Here is a 16,409-nt window from a genome sequence, read left to right as displayed (position 1 = left end):
GAACCCCAATTATGCTCTTTCACCTTCTAGGAGCTGAATAGATCTGCAAATCTGAAGATGACAATTAGATGGTAAAGACTTATACTGAAGAAAGAATTAGGAGAGGTCTATGAGGTGGTGTAAAGAATTGGCCACGTGTTGTCCTCTTCAATCAAGTCATCAAAATGTTCACAGCCAACATGGCTGCCATCATATCATTTCTTTGGGATTAACTGTGAATGAAAGCTCAGTGATTTTTTCAACCTGAGGACAACTCAAGAACTTCAGAATTTTTTTAATTTGTTTGTTCAGATTTCCAATCATCCCATGGCAAAAGCTGAAAACCAGTCTTTTGTGTCGATATTCCTGGTTGTTGGTCTATCAGATGCAGAAGAACCTCAACTCTCGCTCTTCCTGGTCTTTCTCTGTATCTACCTCATCACAGTTGTTGGTAATCTTGTCATCTTAAGTGTTATCTCCGCCGACCATCGGCTGCACACCCCCATGTACTTCTTCTTAGCCAATCTTTCCATCATTGACATCATCTTTTCATCCACCACCGTCCCGAAGCTTCTATTCATTTTGGTCACTGCTAAGAAGGCCATGTCTTTCTCGGACTGTGTCACCCAACTATCATTCTTCCAATTTTTTGTGGTGGCGGAGTGTTACCTCCTCGCTATCATGGCTTATGATAGATACGTGGCCATCTGCTTCCCCTTAAACTATACCCTCATCATGAGTCGAGAGGTGAGGTTTAGAATGGTCATTGCCTGTTGGGTTTGTGGTCTGGTGAACTCTGTAGTCCAAGCCATTTCAATCTCATGTCTAGATTTTTGTGGTCCTAATAAAGTGGACCACTTCTTCTGTGATGTTACTCCTCTGTTCAAGTTGTCTTGTTCTAGCACACGGCTTAGCGAAGCCATATTTCTGATTGTTGTGGTAGTTGCTGGGATGGGACCACTGACTTTCATCTTAGTCACCTATGGCCGGATCATTGCTGCCGTTATGAAGATCAGCACCAGTAAAGGTCGCGTCAAGACCTTCTCTACTTGTGCATCTCACTTCATCGTGGTGGCCCTATACTATGGCAGTGGGATTTTCAGCTACATCTGGCCCTCGTCTACCTACGCCATGGACAAAGATGTCAAGGTGGTGGCCGTGCTCTACACCATCATGACGCCCATGCTGAACCCCATTATTTACAGCCTAAGAAACAGGGAGGTAAAACGGGCTCTGAAGAAGATCCTGAGGGGCAAGAAAATAAAATAAGAATTTGATATTTACACTTGTCTAAGTTTTGTCACTTCTTATCGTATAATAAAAGTTGGAATAAAGTCTCGGCAACAGAAAAATACTGAAAACATCAAGTGTAAGTAAGATTGGGTGGTCTTCAGGGGCCAAGGAAATTAGATAAACTGGTTTCTAAGCGTGGATTACACTGGAGCACCTTGGTCATTCATTGGGTCCATGTCCTAGAACTTATTGGGTTATGACCACAATACTGTCCTGGTTTGTCCTGGTTTGTCCTGGTTTGACATTCACCACTCGTTGAGTCACCGTTTGCCTGATCGGCCAATCTCTAGCAATGGCACCTCAGTAGTTCCCACATCCTGAAGGTGGTTTCATCGACCATACCTTCCCGATAGACCACCTCTTCCACCCGTTTCTTGTCGGAGAGGAAGGTGGCAACAGCCTTAGGTCACATTTCATGGTAGATATGGTTGAATAAAAACAAAGGTCTACTGAATCCAACTTCTATTAGTACAGTGAAACCCCATTAGGTTTATTCCAATTGGTTCATATTAGGGAAAAAAATTCCTTCCAATTCAAATTCCTATGGCAGCCATGATAAATCCCTGGATCCACATCCCAACCAAAACATTCCAGTTCCCATAACTTTTTCTTTGTATGAAGACATTGAGGCCCCTCCTGATCCTGTATAATATATCAGCCATCACATCATCCAGTGACAGGGAGGTCCATGGTGTCCCTGCTCTTACCACAACGTATGACGATGGTCATAACCAACTTTCCAGTCTTGGAAATACGGAATGAAGGAGCCATAAACAAGTCCTGGGGTTGTGTCCCATCTTTCCATGGGCCCCATGACTGTGTTTCCAACTAACAAAGGCCCAAAAACTTATTCTTATCTATACATATTATTTTGTGACTTTGTACATCAGATTTATTAGCGCTGCTTTTATTTTTTTTAATTGATTTTTATTATTTTTGCATTTTTATTACTGTACATGTGACACAAAATATCAGATTTAGATTTCATTTTTAGTTTCTGAACTTTGTTTTCTAACTTCTATCAAGTAAGTTTTCAGAAACATAAACTTTTCAGAAAGTTTTTCAGTTTCGGAGGAGACAAAGCCCCCAGGGGAAGCGCCTAAAGGGTTTTATATGGAGCAGAGAGGAGAGAACACGCGGCAGACGCCTAAGGATAGATGTGAGTATGACGCCAGCAGCGGGAGGGGGGCACTTACTTTCTAGTCACAATATTCCGCTATATCTTTCTTTCTCTACTGGGGTGATTTTATACAAATGATCTGAAATCCGAACACTTTATTCTACAATAGAAAGTTCAGGTCGTCGTGTATTTGTGTTCTATTTTTATTTATTCTATGTTTTATATAATTTTTTTCCAAAAGTCCAATTTTTTTCAATGTTAGAATAAAATATATTTACAATAATACTACAAAATAATCTCCAAATAATAAAATTGGTAGTAAAATATTATTATTATTAATAATAATAATAATGCAATAACAATAAATTAATAATAATTGGATTTTTTATTACAATTCATTAAAATGACTTCTATGTTTTGTGTGATTTTTTACTTGAGCTTCCATAGACAACATCATTTTTACAGCACTGACAATATTTCAAATTTTCAATGAAATAAAATCATAGGGAAAAAATCAACATAATTTTTTCATACTGTCTTGAGATTTTCATTTTTTTTTCTTTATTTTTTACAAAAACTGCTTGAATTGTGTGTTCTAACACACACCTTAGTGAAGCCATGAAGGGAGGTAAAACAAATTAAGTGATACAATAAAATGGATTTAATAATCATAATAATAATTGTGACCCTCATTTCTACAAATAATGTAACTATTCACTATTTGTATTATTATTGTATTTATTCGGTAAATTACTAAGAGTCCTTGACGTATCATAGAAATCAGGCAAATTTAATTTTTCGAAATCTTATTGGTTTTGTCCCTTTTTACTTAATTACTTAATTTTGTTTGCAATTTTTTTTTTATTTTTACCCATTATGATTAAAATGCTGGGCTTATAATACAAAATAATAGTCCTAATTTAGATTTTTATATTGTTATTACTATTATTATGTGACTTCAGACTATGTGGAGAGACTCACATGCCTTGTTATTGTGACACCTTGTGGCAGGGAATGGCAGCTGCTACATTGTACAGAATAATCCTCCATGTACATTTTATATATGTTCTATCCATGAAACTTCATATATATATATATATATTCATATATATATATAATTCATATATATCTATGCTATTTTGGGACCTGAGCACCATTATTACCTGAAACTCACTGCACCTGCTTAGAAGTTACCTTTTGGATGTGCCATATGTTGATCTATTTGAAATAGCTGCTGGTAGTGCCGTTATCATCTGTCTTATATATATATATGAGGCCACACACTGGAACAAACCTCTATAACTGTATCTAGTCCAGACAGTGCAGCCCCCTATGAGTTCCGCTCACAGAGCACGGTCATGGTTGGATACAGCAGAACAGGACGAGCTATGTATAGGGTCACTGCCTAGCGTCCCACTGACAGCAAGGTCTTTAAAACAGTAAGGAGGCAGATTTATAAAAAGTATATAATATCAGAAGCCTCTATTCTCCCAGTGTCTGACGCTGGATGAGCGGGGTCACACATTATACCCGCACAGCCCATTCTGGGTCACAGACTTTTTCTATTTTGCAGGTTTTTTTGCACCGAAATACAGGCAGTCCCCGGGTTACGTACAAGATAGGGTCTGTAGGTTTGGTCTTAAGTTGAATTTGTATGTAAGTCGGAACTGTATATTTTATCATTGTAATCCCAGCCAAATTTTTTTTGGTCTCTGTGACAATTGGATTTTAAAAATGTTGGGTTGTCATAAGAACCCGGATTAACAATAAATCTACATTACAGACGCCTGTGATAACTGTTATAGCTGATTATTGTAGCCTAGGACTAAAGTACAGGAAATTACCAATATCCAGAGGTCTGTTTGTAACTAGGGGTCGTCTGTAAGTCAGGTGTTCTTAAGTAGGGGACCGCCTGTAGTCTGTATTTTGCACCATATTTATTTAATGATATTACAAAAGTTACAAAATTAAACATTTTTATTCATTTTTAAACAAAGGTTTCGAAATGTCGACAAATAATCTACAGTATTTATCAGAAATCTATCAGGCTCTCTGCGCACCTCGGACTCCATGTGGAGTTTACACACAGATTTTGGTAACACAGAAGCATTAAAGTGAATGTGATTTGCAAAATCACGTAGAAAATGTTTTTTTTTTTTTTTTTTTCTTTTGGGAAATCATTTTTTGGTGCAGAAAATAAAATAATGATCGTGTTACTTTCCTTGTGCTTCCTTACAGATTTTTGTATGTATTCCTTTACATTGAAGTCTATGGGAGAGGAAATCTGTGCAGTTTTCATGCAGAAAGAGGATAAAAATGCATTCAGAAAATCTGCATGAAAATCGCACATCAAAACTGCAGTTATTGGATGCGGATTTAGCGCATGACAATCTACAACATGTGCAGAGCCTAACACACAGGGAGGTTTTTTAACCTATATTTTAACTTCTTAACGACCAGGCCCTTTTTTGTTTTTTGCATCTCCAATTTTCACCCTCCACCATCAAAAATCTATAACTTTTTTATTTTTACACATAAAGAGCTGTGTGACGGCTTGTTTTCTGCATAACAAATTGCACTTCATAGTGCTGGTATTTAATATTCCTTGCCATGTACTGGGAAGCAGGAAAAAAAATTCCAAATGCAGTGAAATTGGTGAAAAATGCATTTGCGCCATTTTCTTGTGGGCTTGGGTTTTACGGCTTTCACTGTGCGCCCCAAATGACAGGTCTACTTTATTCTTTGGGTCGGTGCAATTACGGGGAAACCAAATTTGTACAGGTTTTATAATGTTTACCTACCGTATATACTCGAGTATAAGCCAAGGCCCCTAATTTTACCACAAAAACCTGGTAAACTTAGATTTTTTTTACTCGAGTATAAGCCAAGTTTGGGTTTTCAGCACATTTTTTTTGTGCCGAAAAACTAGGCTTATACTAAAGTATATATGGTACATTTACAAGAATTAAAACCTCCTGCACAAAAAATGCCATCTTCTGGTGCGAATAACTGTTTCATACTTCGGTGCACGGAGCTGTGGGTGGTGTGACTTTTGATGGCGTTTTCAATGCTACCATTTTTAGGACTGTACGACCTTTTTATTGAATTTTTTATTCAAAATGGCAAAAAAGTGCCATTTTCGACTTTGGGCACTATTTTCCATTACGGGGTTAAACAGGGTTATATTTTGATAGATCGGGCATTTTTGGACGTGGCGATACCTAATGTGTTTATGATTTTTACTGTTTATTTATATTTATATCAGTTTTAGGGAAAGGGGGGTGATTTGAATTTTTAGGGGTTTTTAACCCCTTAACGCTGAATCCACTTTTCACCTTCCTGACACGGCCCATTTTTTCAAATCTGCCCTGTGTCACTATAAGTGGTTATAACTTCGGAACTTATAACATATCCAAGTGATTTTGAAATTGTTTTCTCGTGACACTTTGTACTTCATGTTAGTTGAAATATTTTGGTGGTATGTTTTGCATTTATTTATGAGAAAATCAAATATTTGGTGAAAATTTGGCAAAATTCTTGATTTTCGAACTTCAAAATGTTCTACTTTTTCCACACATAGTCATAACCGTGAAAAGACTTAATAACTAACATTCATCGAATGTCTTCTTTATGCCTCCGTGGTTTTTTATGCATACTCTTTTTTTTGTAGGATGTTTTGGGGCTTTGAACTTTAGGTGTGACATTTTCATAAAAAACGCAAAATCCTGCTATTGAGGGACCTGCTCTTGCCTCAAATCACTTTGAGAGGCCTAAATAAAAGTAAAACCCCATGAATTAGCCCATTATAGAAACTACACCCCTCAACGTACGTAAAACAACTTTTATGAAGTTTGTTAACCCTTTAATTGTTTTACAGGGGTTAAAACAAAATCGGATGCAATTTTGAAAGTGACATTTTTTTGGCTAAATGAATGTGTTCTTCAAAAAATGTACAAATTTTCAGTGGATAAAATACCAAAACCCTCCACAAAATTTGATACCCAATCCCTCCCGCGTATAACAATCCCCCATATGTGGTGGTGACCTGCTGTATGGGCACAGGCCAGGGCATGGAGGGGGAGCTGCGCCATTCAGAGCAGATTATGCATTGTCACTTTTTATTGGCTATACAATATTTATTTTTTTGGCAATTTGGACATATAAGGGCTTATTTTTTGTGACATAAGATGCACTTTACAAATATATCATTTTCGTGGGTCATTAGCTTATTGATGAGATTTTATTAACTCTTGAATGTATGGGTGAAAAGAAAATTGTCAATTTTGGTTTACTTTCTTTTTGTATTTTTTGGGAGTCGTACACTAAAAATACTATATTATCTTTATTCTACAGATCACTACGATTATGGTGATACCTCATTTATATAGTTTTTCATTTATTTTTACAATTTTACTGGATAAAAACTAATATAGAGGAAATCTCATTTGTTTTTGCATCGCCATCTTTTCGGAGACGTAACTTTAATATTTTTTGGTTGACAGAGCTAGTTTAGGGCTTATTTTTTACGTGTTGAGTTGTTCTTTTTAGTGGGACCATTTTGGCACACGTAACTTTTTTTGATCACTTTTTAGAACATTTTTGTTCAGAGATTTTATGAAAAATGTATATTTTTTGCGGGTTTTTGCGGGTTTTTGCGGGTTTTTGCGGGTTTTGTTTTTATGGCGTTCACCGAGCGGGTCCAATAATGTTTCTGAGTTATTGTACGGATTGTTATGGATGCGACGATACCAAATATGTGGGGGTTTTTGGCGATTTTGTGTTTTTCTCACTTTATTGCATGTGTATAGGGAATATTTGTGTTTAGGGGACTTTAACTTTATTTAATTAAATCTTTTTATTAAAAAATGTTTTTATTTAATGTTTTTAACTTTTTTTATTTACTTTTACAGGTTAGCTTGAACAAGCGATCCACTGATTGCTCGTTCAAGCTCTTCTTCACATTACACAGTGTAATACAGATGTATTACACTGTGTAATGTAACACACTGAGCATGCTGCGCATGCTCAGTGTGTTACAGCCGGGTCCTGCCAGAAGGCAGGGACCCGGCTCCTGGAAGGAGGATCGCGCAGCCCGGGCACTGGCAGCAGGGGGGGTAGCAGCCCCGGGCACTGACAGCAGCCGGGTAAGCATCGCGGGGGGGTCCGATTCCCTGTTAAATGCCCCTGACATGCCGCGGAGAAATCTCTGATCGCGGGTGTTAGAGGCAGGTGTCGGCTATAATATATAGCCGACACCCGCAGCTTCTGGCCCCGGCTTCGTTCATGAGCCGGGGCCAGAAGTTTGACGTAATAGTACTGCATTTTGCAGGAACGCACCTCCCGCCATGCAGTACTATTACGTCAAATGTCGGGAAGGGGTTAATATAATTTTTTTTTCAACTTTTTTTTATTTTTACCATTTTTCAAACCCCCTGGAGTACTTTAACCCTAGGTTGTCTGATTGATCCTGCCATATACTGTCATACTACAGTTTGGCAGTATATGGGGATTTTCCTCCTCATTCATTACAATGTGCGAATTGCACATTGTAATGAATAGGTTAAAACGAGACAGACTCTGGTCTTCGGAAGATCCCAGGCTGGCATGGCGACTGATGAGCCCTCTCCAAGCACCCACAGCGTGTGAAAGTTTGATTTATCACTTGCGTCTAGTTGGGGGTTTTTTTTGGTTATCTGCGATTTTTGAGACATTTTAAAAAAGTTTTGAAAAAAATTTGGATTCATAAGTTAAATACGGCATACTCTGCAAAAATTCATGCTCCGCTTACATTTGAAAAGTCTCTAAAATATCTAAAAAAGTTGCAAATATGACAGAAACACATATTAGTGACAAAAAAGTTGCAAAAAAACACAACACAAAAAAGAAAAATCTGCCCTTGTGTCTATATATGGTACGTATATACTGTACTTCATGTATGTGTGTTTATGATGTATCAGTATATGTTGTGTAACACTGTATATACAGTGTACATATTCTGTATGTGTAATAATGATTGTGTATGTGTGTGTATAAGGTGTGCATAAATGTGTGCGCATGAGTGTAGAACTGTATGTGTGTATATAAATGTGTGTGATTAGATAAACATGTGTGAAGGTACCAATATGTATATTTTTTAAGGGGAAGGGGCCCCATTCGGTAGTTTGCTATAGGACCCAGCATCTCTGAGTTGCGCCCCTGGTAAGGTTTGGCGCCATTTTTCTTTGTGATCAGTTGTAGGCTGTGCACCCATCTTCTAGTCATAGTGCAGCACATCAGTATAGACAGATGATATAGATGGAGCAGCACAGTGCAGATGGTTGGAGGCAAAGCCACGAGACCCTGGTCTGGGTCTAAACCATATGAATCCACAAAAAAGGGAAAAGTGGAATGTCTGTTCCATGACAAGCTTGTGGAGGACATGGCTGTGGCTTATTGGATGTCATTGTTAGATTTCGGCCTCGGGCGGCTGTGCTTTGGTGTGGATCTGGAGATGGAGCTGTTGAGATATCAGGGTGGGATCCAGTATTGATGTGATCTTGGGTTATTTTTGGGGAAGTTTGGTCTAATTGTTCTGATTTTCTGAGATTGGAGGAGCCATGGGGAGAAACGTCATCCATAGAGACTGACCTAAAAGTCTTAGAACTAAAACATATAGAAATGACAATGAAAAGCGAAAGAAAATGCATCCAGCATGGACTCTATGAATGGGGGAAAGATAAGAGAAATAGTTCTACCTAATACTCATCTCTTAACTTTTTAGCTCAACCACTGATCAAATGGAATCCTCTGGTTGGAGAAACGAGTCTTCGGTGTCCATCTTTTTCATAGTTGGCCTTTCGGAAACAGCTGATCCTCAGATCCTCCTCTTTCTCGTCTTCCTGGCCATCTACCTCATCACGGTGATAGGAAACATAGTCATTCTGGGTGTGATCTCCTCTGATAAGCGACTACACACACCTATGTACTTCTTCTTGGCCAATCTCGCTGCAGTTGATATCTTTTTATCTTCCGTCACCGTCCCCAAGCTCTTGTACATTTTGGCTACCGCCCAGAAGTCCATTTCTTACGCAGGATGTGTCACACAACTCTACTTTTTCCAACTCTTCATGGTGGTGGAGTGTTATATCCTCACTGTAATGGCTTATGATAGGTACGTGGCCATCTGTTTCCCGCTTAATTATACCCTCATCATGAGTAGAGAAGTAAGAATCAGGATAGTCCTGGCCTGCTGGGCCAGTGGTCTCCTGAATTCGGTGGTCCAAGCTGTGTCAATTTGTCACCTTGACTTTTGTAGTCCAAATAAAGTGGACCATTTCTTTTGCGATGTTACTCCACTCTTCAAGTTGTCTTGCTCTGACACCAAAGTCGGGGAGGGATTGTTCATGATAGTGGTTGTCATTGCAGGGATGGGACCCCTCATCTTTATATTGGTGACCTATGGTCGGATTATTGCTGCGGTTACAAAAATCAGCACCAGTAAAGGTCGTCAAAAGACCTTCTCTACTTGTGCCTCTCACTTCATGGTTGTGGCTCTATACTACGGAAGTGGCATCTTCAGCTACATCTGGCCCTCGTCTACCTACGCCATGGACAAAGATGTCAAGGTGGTGGCCGTGCTCTACACCATCATGACGCCCATGCTGAACCCCATTATTTACAGCCTAAGAAACAGGGAGGTGATACAAGCCATGAGGAAGGCAGTGGGAATTCATTCTAACCAGCGTGGTTGAGCAGACATCATAGGACTGGATTGTATTATATTGTATTTTTAACAATAATATTTGAATGAGAATTGATGCGTTGGGGGAACATTTACTATGGCTCCTTTGCCAGTTTTCTGACTAAGAAGGTGTGCAAATCTCTCCTTCTCTGCCATTTCACAGAGTTTTTGGACCCCAGGATGGGTGACTATGGAAGACTATGGCAGAAATCTACGTCAGATCAGACACGGTGTAAGCAGGTCTGACCTCACACACATTGAACCTGTTAGTAGATATGGGCCACCCTGGGGAAAGGGGGTTAAAACTAAATTAAAACCAGTCTTAATAAAAATCCCCTTGTGGTGTCCTCTAATTTTCAGAGGTGATGGAGGTTACAATATCATGAAAGGAAACAGTTGAGGATATTTCTAGATATTTGATGGAATAACAACAGATCCAATCAACAACCATTGAGCTGACACCTTTAATAAGAACCTCCCTACAAATGCTGTGAACAAATATCTACTGGGAATTTCATTTGACCTCCCCTAATCACAGTTTTAGCTCCTAAATTAGACCCCGGGGACTATAGACCAGGATATGATGTAGCGCAGATCCCATATCTCCATAGAGGTTGGTTGCAATACACAGGCTGAAGGACGTGAAGATTGATGTCTCCTCTTTGGTGGTTACCACCATACCATGAGCAGCCAATAACCGACTCCTATATGGTGTAGGAATCCAGGTATTAAATCCACCACAAATCCAAACCTGGATAATGTACTAAGTTTTCTGAGGATGTAGAATGTGATCTATGGATGTGGTGCTGGTCAAGTGCCGTCTCACAACCACCAAACCGAGACAAAGATCTCCAATCTGAGGTCATCTGTCTATAGTGTAAGTCATATAAAGTGTTATACACTTACACGGTCTATATGACTAACACAGTCAATGCCCAGGTCCTGCTACCCCGTACCGGTGTAGGTCTTCATTGAAGCTGGCGTAACCATCCACGGTCTCAGTGCACATGTGTCGGACGTTGGACATATGGGCATATTTGTGCTTCCATGGCTTTGCTCCTGGGTCAGATGTAGACTAAATATACAGCTTTATAGGGGAGGTGTCCTCCGTCATAAGTCTCCTTCTTGTGGTCGAATGCAGAGAAATACTGGTGCATTACGTATTGGCTTCATGGTCCGGTGAAACCCAGGGGCGTAACTTGAGGGGGTGCAGAGGCTGCGATCGCACCAGGGCCCAAGAGGTCTAGGGGGCCCTTATGGTGTCACTTTCCCATATGAGAAGACTATTACTATAAACCATACATTATAGTCGGGGGCCCGGCACAGACTTTGCTCTGGGGCCCATCAGCTTCTAGTTACGCCACTGGTGAAACCTCTTTTGCGCAGAGGGATTTACTAAATTTCTCCGCATTCCATGGATTTTCCAAGGAGAAATGGTGTGGGACACTTCATTGACAAGTGACTGAGGAGCTGACAGGTTCCCTCTAACTATACCCTTGATTTTGTCCTTTCTCTGAACCCATAGACTGCATACACTTGACCCATCTGACTGTGAATGTTTTGAGTGGAAAGAGTGCAGTAACACATTTCCCAACATCTTCCCTGAGAACAAAGGAGAAATCTCACAGCCCATGGAGGAAGGTCTGAAATCCAAGGATTTGTCTAATATCATTGTATATAGACCAACCAGCCTAATACTGATTGATGTGTACGTCACAAATGTGGACACGTTCAATGTCACTAAACAAAAATCACACAGTTTCATGTATTTTATTGGGTAATATCCACAGTTCTGGGGTGAAAGTAAGTGACCCCTTCAATTTTGCAACCTTTAGAGAAGTTTCTGAGGTAAAACTATTTCTAGTTGCCCATGGGAACCAATCAGAGCTCAGCTTTTATTTTATAAACAGCTGTGGGAAAATGTAAGCTGAGCTCTGATTGGTTGTCATAGGTAACAAGAACAGTTCTGCTCTAAGAGACTTCTGATAGATCTCCCTGATGGAGCCCATACTGTATACTGTAGCTGTGAATACAATTAGAACTATGTTAAAGGAGGATTTTTACACCATTCCGGGTCCATGAATATTCCCGTTTAGGTCAGGTCACAGCATCTTCTTAGGAGGAAGATCAGGATTGTGAGACTCCACCATTCTCACCAATTCTTAAAGGGAACTTGTCACCAGCCACCGGCAAAGACACGTGGCCCAGAAGTGTACAGCTGGCGGATTTGTCCAAGATTTGAAACGAGAGAGCAGAGGATGGGGAGTCGTGGGAGGCAGGGCAGGTATCGGCTCAACGGAGAGCAGTAGGTGGGTTTTCATGATGCAGCGGCCTGGAGGGTGGGTGAACGCTTGACTGATCTACCCCAAACCCCACCCCCTGACTGCTGTACACCAGACACCACCCCCCTGACTGCTGTACACCAGACACCACACCCCTGACTGCTGTACACCAAACCCCATCCCCCTGACTGCTGTACACCAAACCCAATCCCACTGAATGATCTAACCCAAACCCCACCCCCCTCACTGCTGTACACCAGACCCCATCCCCCTGACTGCTCTACACCAAACCCAACCCCACCCCCCTGACTGCTCTACACCAAACCCCACCCCCCTCACTGCTGTACACCAGACCCCATCCCCCTGACTGCTCTACACCAAACCCCACCCCCTGACTGCTCTACACCAGACACCACCCCCCTGACTGCTGTACACCAGACCACACCCCTGACTGCTGTACACCAGACACCACACCCCTGACTGCTGTACACAAACCCCACCCCACTGAATGATCTAACCCAAACCCCACCCCCCTCACTGCTGTACACCAGACCCCATCCCCCTGACTGCTCTACACCAAACCCCATCCCCCTCACTGCTCTACTCCAAACCCCACCCCCCTCACTGCTGTACACCAGACCCCATCCCCCTGACTGCTCTACACCAAACCCCACCCCCCTCACTGCTGTACACCAGACCCCATCCCCCTGACTGCTCTACACCAAACCCCATCCCCCTGATTGCTCTACACCAAACCCCACCCCCTTGACTGCTAGCTGCCCATGAATATAAACTGATATTATAGCGTGAGCCGGCTTAGAATCATTATAAGGACATGTCTGGACAACATCTACTACACCCTATAATATATGTTTGGGGGTTTAACAGCCGTTCGGCTGGTGACAGGTTCCTTTTAGGTTGATTAACTTCTCTTTTTCGGTCATAATCTTCCTGCATCACCCAATGTATCCTCATCTTGATGGAGAAGCAGAGGACCAGCCCATCATAAGTAGAAGAGATTTGTTGGTAACGAGGAGTAATAAGGAGACTTGTAAAAATTAATTCTTCCTTTATTGAGACCCTTATTGCCAATTAGTTCATAAACGACATAAATATTATAACATCTTGTGTGTGAATAGTGATTTATGGTATCAAAGCCTCCCGATATGATACTCGATAGCTCGAGTAACTTGGTAGTTGTGTCTGATTACATAGAAGTCTGTGGAGAGGGAGGGGGGGAGAATGTGCTGGAGCAGAGTTAGAGGTTTAGACAACTTGGATAATAGAAAAGTAAAAAACAGAAACGACATTCCTTGTAATCCTAGTGATTCATTCCTGTTTTTTACTTCCCTCATTCAAAACACTATAACTTTTTTTTATGTTTCCGTTTACAGAGATGTGTGGGGGCTTGTTAACATATTCCATGCAATGTACTGGAAAGCTGGAAAAAAAATTAGGTGAAAGTGCAGTGAAATTGACAAAAAAAGCATCTTCTTTTTGGGCTCTGTTTTTATGGCTTTCTTTGTGCGCTCCAAAGGATACGCCCTCTTAATTCTTTGGGTCGGTACGATCATGGAAATGCCACATTTCTACAGGTTTTATTAGGTTTTAGTAGACTTTTTAAAAAAAAATTAAACTTTGGTACAAAAAAAATAAATTGCCATTTTGACAAATTCTGAGACCAATAGATAAGTCACACTTTGGTGTACGGACTTGTGTAAGGCGCCATTTTTGTGGCTTACGACACACCCTCCAGAAGTTATCACGTGTTCTTCTCATATAATTTCTGTAGGCCTCTTCTCCGGCAAAATCTTCATATAGTTCCACCAATACTCATCTAATCCATTAGTAGACACCACAACGGTGACCCTTGTGTCCTCCATCCTTACTTCCCAAATAACAAGGAAGTCAAGGAGGCCCTGAAGATTTTTCTCAAGTGGTCACCTATGAAGTCCACGTCTGAAGGCCACTGATAACCACATACAAAAGAGCCAAGAAAAGAAGAAGAAGAACCCAAAGCTAAATTGTAAACAAAATAAAATTTATTGAAGAAATATGAAGCTCCCCGGGAGGAGACACTCAGGTACAGTTACGGCAGATCAAAATTAAAACTTGAAGCTTTAGAGTGGATTTGTCACCTACATAGGACAGCAGAGGCGGCCATCTTTGCTAAAAAAGAATAAATACATCTGACAATGCTTCCAATGACACGACACGGGACCAGTCTAGAGTTGTCAGGAGTGGTCCCAATGATCAGAAGAACACCATTCCTATAAATGTATCTTTAGCGGCAGAGATAGGAGAAGACCTCCATAACAATGGCTGCCTACGCCGATAACACGTATATCAGGGGGGTTAATACTGTACCTGGGCTCGGCAAACTGTTTCCTAGTAGGGGGCAAACTATCATTTTGGTAAAGTAGGAAACCTACTCGATGATGGACATGGACTCCAGTGTTTATACTATGATGCCGGCGCATGGAATGATGGGAAATACAATGTATGAACACAACAAGAAGCCGAATGAACTACTAGCGCATAGTATCCAAGTATAATATCGTAGTTCACCGCCTTGGTTCTTTGGAATAGTCCAGGACTTCAAGCTACTGGATGATCACTAACCTTTCAGCAAACTTTGCATGAAAATGTTACTTTCCAAATGACTGAGACTCATGACCAGAGTCTGCAGAGGGGAAAACTGCTAAACAGTCACATAACGGTCCGATATCGTGTCACCCCTCGTGTACACAAACCAGAACAGCCATCTGTGCAAAGTTTGTTGAAAAAAAAAATTAGGTAACACTTTACGAGGCATGTGTCACCGAGACCACGGTCTTAACGTGCTTTACTTATATTTTAGTTCCATATAAACATAAAAAATGCATAAAAATTTAAAATGATCTCTTTCTTGACTACATTAATTATCTTGGTCTCCTCAGTTAGAACGTCTTCACTTAAGAGCTGCGCTCACCATTCTTCTAGTAGAGTCACTGTGTACATAAAAGATATCACCGATTGCGAGTTATGTATTATACTCCAGAGCTGCACTCACTATTCTGCTGCTGGTGCAGTCACTTTGTACGTTGGGTATAATACAGGATGTAACTCAGGATCAGTACAGGATAAGTAATGTCATGTATGTACACAGTGACACCACCAGCAGCAGAATAGTGAGTGCAGCTCTGGGGTATAATACACAGTGTAACTCCGGATCAGTACAGGATAAGTAATGTCATGTATGTACACAGTGACTGCACCAGCAGCAGAATAGTGAGTGCAGCTCTGGGGTATAATACAGGATGTAACTCAGGATCAGTACAGGATAAGTAATGTCATGTATGTACACAGTGACTGCACCAGCAGCAGAATAGTGAGTGCAGCTCTGGGGTATAATACAGGATGTAACTCGGGATCAGTACAGGATAAGTAATGTGATGTATGTACACAGTGACTGCACCAGCAGCAGAATAGTGAGTGCAGCTCTGGAGTATAATACAGGATGTAACTCAGGGTCAGTACAGGATAAGTAATGTCATGTATGTACACAGTGACTGCACCAGCAGCAGAATAGTGAGTGCAGCTCTGGGGTATAATACAGGATGTAACTCAGGATCAGTACAGGATAAGTAATGTGATGTATGTACACAGTGACTGCACCAGCAGCAGAATAGTGAGTGTAGCTCTGGAGTATAATACAGGATAAGTAATGTGATGTATGTACACAGTGACTGCACCAGCAGCAGAATAGTGAGTGCAGCTCTGGGGTATAATACAGGATGTAACTCGGGATCAGTACAGGATAAGTAATGTGATGTATGTACACAGTGACTGCACCAGCAGCAGAATAGTGAGTGCAGCTCTGGAGTATAATACAGGATGTAACTCAGGGTCAGTACAGGATAAGTAATGTCATGTATGTACACAGTGACTGCACCAGCAGCAGAATAGTGAGTGCAGCTCTGGGGTATAATACAGGATGTAACTCAGGATCAGTACAGGATAAGTAATGTGATGT

At 40.8% G+C, this 16,409-nt stretch overlaps 2 protein-coding genes across 2 annotated transcripts; both read left to right on the top strand.

Moving 5' to 3' along the window:
* The first annotated feature begins 274 nt into the window (after positions 1 to 274).
* On the top strand, positions 275 to 1,248 carry LOC140076477 (olfactory receptor 5A2-like). The gene has a single exon (XM_072123003.1). It carries the CDS (start codon positions 307 to 309, stop codon positions 1,246 to 1,248), a length of 942 nt encoding a protein of 313 aa, XP_071979104.1. The 5' UTR covers positions 275 to 306.
* Positions 1,249 to 8,705: 7,457 nt separating this feature from the next.
* On the top strand, positions 8,706 to 10,122 carry LOC140076476 (olfactory receptor 1J21-like). Its single transcript, XM_072123002.1, has 2 exons — positions 8,706 to 8,914; positions 9,153 to 10,122. The coding sequence occupies exons 1-2, from the start codon at positions 8,706 to 8,708 to the stop codon at positions 10,120 to 10,122; spliced, it is 1,179 nt and encodes a 392-aa protein (XP_071979103.1).
* Positions 10,123 to 16,409: the final 6,287 nt, after the last annotated feature.

The sequence above is a fragment of the Engystomops pustulosus genome, chromosome 9 (assembly GCF_040894005.1).
Source record: "Engystomops pustulosus chromosome 9, aEngPut4.maternal, whole genome shotgun sequence".
NCBI lineage: Eukaryota > Metazoa > Chordata > Amphibia > Anura > Leptodactylidae > Engystomops > Engystomops pustulosus.
This window is presented reverse-complemented; position numbering and strand designations above follow the sequence as displayed.